Genomic DNA, 4368 nt, shown 5'->3' on the forward strand with positions numbered 1-4368 from the left:
GTCCGTTACCGGGTCAGCGGCACGGCCAGGGTCAGCCAGCTGTCTGTTACCCGAGCGCTCTCTGGGCCCTGAGTAAGGGAAGCCAGGCCTGAGGCACGCACCTTGCCGTCCTCGCCAATGCTGTACACGGTGTTCTCATCGTAGCTGAACTCCACGGAGCAGACCTCCCCACAGTGGGCCCTCCAGCTCATGGCGCACTCATGCTGCTGCATGTCTGCATGGGGAGAGGACACTGAGGCCCGCCAGGCACTGGGAGCCTCCGCCCCTGCAGGAGGGGCTGCACCCTTCCGCTAGGTGGGAGCTGACTCCACCCAGAAGCCAGGCTGCTCCAAGCCTCAGGAGCAGCTTCTTCCACTTGGTCAAAAGTGAGGTTTGGAATCCCTGGAGGGGCTGGGGATCACCTGGGATGCCTCCCCACGAGGCCTCTGTAAGCCCACCAGGGCACCCCAGGGTCTGTGAAGACACAGCCCCTGGTCCCATCCCAGACCCACCGAGTCTAATCTCTTGGGGACAGGGGATTTCTAAGCAGCATGCCAGACGGTTCTGGTGCACACCTCACGTTAATAACCACCTTTCTGACGCTTTACGAGAAGGGTGAGCAGCCCACACTGGAAGAGGCTGCATAGGCCCGGCTCACTATTATTGACTCCCCATTGCTATCTGCCACGTTGTCTCGTGATTTTGTTTTTCCCTCCCGTACCAGTCTCTAGGTTTAGGATTAACTGATGTTCCTCCCTGGAGGGTGGAAAACAAGCGATAATGACCTAAGAATGACAAACCAAACAAAGCACCCATCTTGTGACAAGAAAAAGCAGGATGTCGCCAGATAATCCCTAAGGATGTCACCAGATAACCTCTAAGAATACCAGTAGAAGGTTAACTCAGCTAAGACATTACTACCTCAAGGGGAAACTAACAGAAACTTCTAAGATCCATAATCCTGTCCCTATAAAAGCCTTCAGCCGATCTCCAGCGGGGGAGATGGGTTTTTTGGAGGAATCTATTCTCCTGTGTCTCCTATATATCGATATATAATAAACATCTTGCTGCTCACCTCACCCCTGTCTCAGAATTGGCTATTGCGGCAGGCAGCTCCAATCTGCGTTATTGCGGTAACAACACCACGAGGACAAGACATCATTACCCATGTGACCTCTGGGACCTCACACAGGCCCTGAGAACCCAGATCCAACAGCTGAGGACTGAAGGGCTACAGCTCCACCCCAACGTCCACCAACACGAACCACGAGGAAGCTGATTACAGTGGGCACCCTGAAAACAGCAGCCTCTGACCAAAGCTGAGCTCTATTACAAGTCTCTTCATTTGGGGGTTTGCAATAACCTCTAGTCCAGCTGGCAAAAGTCCAACTCTCTTCTCTGGGCCATCTGAGGAGGGGGCCAGGGCTGCCACAAACAGCCTTCTTACCAAACAGCCGGATGACACCGTCGGCTGCACCAGTGACCAGCAGATTCCCGTTGTGATTGAAGGCTGTGCAGTTGATGGCAATGGGCTCCGGATCCAGGGAGAACTGAAGCTAGTAAGAAAATGTAAAAGCAATGAGCAGCCTGTAACCGCAGGTGAGCCACGCTGCCTATCCCAGCTCCAACACACACAGGCCTCAGGCGAGGTTCTCAGCCTGCTCCGCCCTGCCTGCCCCAGCAACACGGGTCTGAGCCTTCGCCAAAGCTGGGCTGTGGCTTCTGGGAGGTGAGCCAGTCCTCCGGGCCTCAGACACGCTGGCCTCCACGCAGGCAGCAGCCCAGGCTCCCTCCAGCTCTATCTACACAAGTCGTCCACATCCTAGCGGCCTGCGGTTCACTCACAGTGCATTCCACTGTAACTCTAAGTTAAAAGCAAGATTCCTGGCAGGAAATAATGATCTGCCAACTGCCTTTCATCACAGGCGACCCCAAGTCACGGGAGAGGCCATCTCCCAGGGTCGTGTACTGCCCACTCCCATGCCACCCAGTTCAGTGTCTTCCCATAGAGACACTTATAACAGGGCAGGACCCTGTGAGGTCACACAAAGCTGTAATGTGGCTAAAATATTGTTTGTCTGTTGATTCTTCAGCTATGTGTGATGTGTTGTGCTAGCTAACAGAAATATAGTGGCAAACAAAACACACATAACACCTAACCTCATAGAACTTGTTATTAGGTGCCATCAAGTCACTTCTGACTCATAGGGACCATATGTACAACAGAACAAAACACTTCCTGGTTCTCCGCCATCCTCACAATCATTGCTATGTTTAAGCCCACTTCCTCTTTTTCACTGACCCTCTACTCTACCTAGCATGATGTCCTTCTCCAGGGACTGCCTGATAACATGTCCAAAGTACATGAGACAAAGTCTTGCCATCCTCCCTTCTAAGGAACATTCTGGCTGTACTTGTTCCCAGATAGATCTGTTCACTCTTCTGGCAGTCCCTGGTATATACAATGTTCTTTGCTGACACCATAATTCAAAGGCATTAATTCTTCTTCGGTCTTCCTTATTCACTGTCCAGCTTTCCCATGCATATGAGGTGATTGAAACACCATGGCTTGGGTCAGGCACACCTTAGTCTTTGCTTTTTAACACTTTAAAGAGGGCTTTTGCAGCAGATTTTCCCAATGCAATACGTCGTTTGATTTCTTGACTGCTGCTTCCATGGACCCTGATTGTGGATCCAAGTAAAATGAAATCCTTGACAACTTCAATCTTTTCTCCATTTATTAAGATGTTGCTCACTGGTCCAGTTGTGAGGATTTTTGTTTTATGCTGAGGTGTAATCCATACTGAAGGCTGTGGTCTTTGATCTTCATCAGTAAGTGCTTCAAGTCCTCTTCACTTTCAGCAAGCAAGTTGTGTCATCTGCATAACGCAGGTTGTTAATGAGTCTTCCTCCAATCCTGATGCTTTGTGCTTCTTCATACAATCCAGCTTCTTGGCTTACTTGCTCAGCATACAGACTGAATAGGTATGTGAAAGGATACAACCCTGACGCACACCTTTCCTGACTTTAAACCAGGCAGTTATCAACTTTGTTCTGTTTGAACGGCTGCCTCTTGATCTATGTACAGGTTCCTCATGAGCACAATTCTTCGTCTTCACAATGTTATCCATAATGTGTTATGATCCACACAGTTGAATGCCTTTGTGTAGTCAATAAAAAACACAGGTGAACATCTTTCTGGTATTCTCTTTCAGTCAAAATCCATCTGACATCAGCAATGACATCCCTTGATCCATATCCTCTTCTGAATCCAGCTTGAATTTCTGGCAGCTCCCTGTCGATGTACTGCTGCAACTGCTTTTGAAGGATCTTCAGCAAAATTTTTCTTGCATGTGATATTAATGATATTGTTTGATAATTTTCTGCATTCTGTTGGATCACCTTTCTTTGAAATGGGCAAAAGTATGGATCTCTTTCAGTTGGTTGGCCAGGTAGCAAATTTCTTGGCACAGATGAGTGAGCACCTCTAGCACTGCATCCATTTGTTGAAACATCTCAGTTGGTATTCTGTCAATTCCTGGAGCCTTGTTTTTTGCCAATGCCTTCAGTGCAGCTTGGACCTCTTCCTTTGGTACCATCGCTCTTGATCATATGCTACTTCCTTAAATGGCTGAATGTCAACCAATTCTTTTTGGCAAGTGACTCTGTGTATTCCCTCCATTTTCTTTTGATGCTTTTTGCGTTGTTCTATAGATCTTCCAAAAAAAAAAACCCAAACCTGTTGCCGTCGAATCGATTCCAACCCATAGTGACCTTATAGGGCAGAGCAGAACTGCCCCATAGGGTTTCCAAGGAGTAGCTGATAGATTCGAACTGTCGACCTTTTGGTTAACAGCCGAGCTCTTAACTACTGCACCACCAGGGCTCCCTATAGAACTTAAAACCCAAAATAACCAAACCCACTGCGGTCGAGTCAATTCCGACTCACAGTGACCCTACAGGACAGAGTAGAACTGCCCTGTAGGGTTACCAAGGAGTGGCTGGTGGATTCAAACTGCCGACGTTCTGGTTAGCAGCCGAGTCCTTAGCTCCAGTACCACGAGGGCTCCCTATAGAACTTAGGGCCTATTAATTAATAATGAACCAAGAACTTCAACAACATGGAAGACTAGGAACACTAAATAACCCTCCAGATGGAAACTAAAAAAAGCCACACACACACACACACACACACACACACACACACACACACACACACACACTACTGAGCTGACATGTAAAGGAACCCTCCCCTGAGGCCTGAAGTGAAGAGGAGGCCAGAGTGCTGAGGATCAGTGAATTCTGGTGTTCACTCTGGGGAACCGACTATTAGTGAATTCTGGTGTTCACTCTGGGGAACCGACTATTAGTGAATTCTGGTGTTCACTC

The 4368-nt window shown here is 48.6% G+C and overlaps 1 protein-coding gene across 3 annotated transcripts in view; it reads right to left on the minus strand.

The window, feature by feature from the left end:
• The window catches only part of WDR91 (WD repeat domain 91), a 32578-nt gene that overhangs the window by 7655 nt on the left and 20555 nt on the right, over positions 1-4368 (minus strand). For all 3 annotated transcript variants that reach the window (XM_023737134.1, XM_023737135.1, XM_023737136.1), the window contains exons 12-13: positions 1427-1535; positions 102-214 (exon numbers count right to left, since the gene is read on the minus strand). In XM_023737134.1, coding sequence (XP_023592902.1) covers positions 102-214; positions 1427-1535 — 222 coding nt within the window. The remainder of the gene's footprint in view (positions 1-101; positions 215-1426; positions 1536-4368) is intronic.

The sequence above is a fragment of the Trichechus manatus genome, unplaced genomic scaffold (genome assembly GCF_000243295.1).
Source record: "Trichechus manatus latirostris isolate Lorelei unplaced genomic scaffold, TriManLat1.0 scaffold00097, whole genome shotgun sequence".
Taxonomy (NCBI): Eukaryota; Metazoa; Chordata; class Mammalia; order Sirenia; family Trichechidae; genus Trichechus; species Trichechus manatus.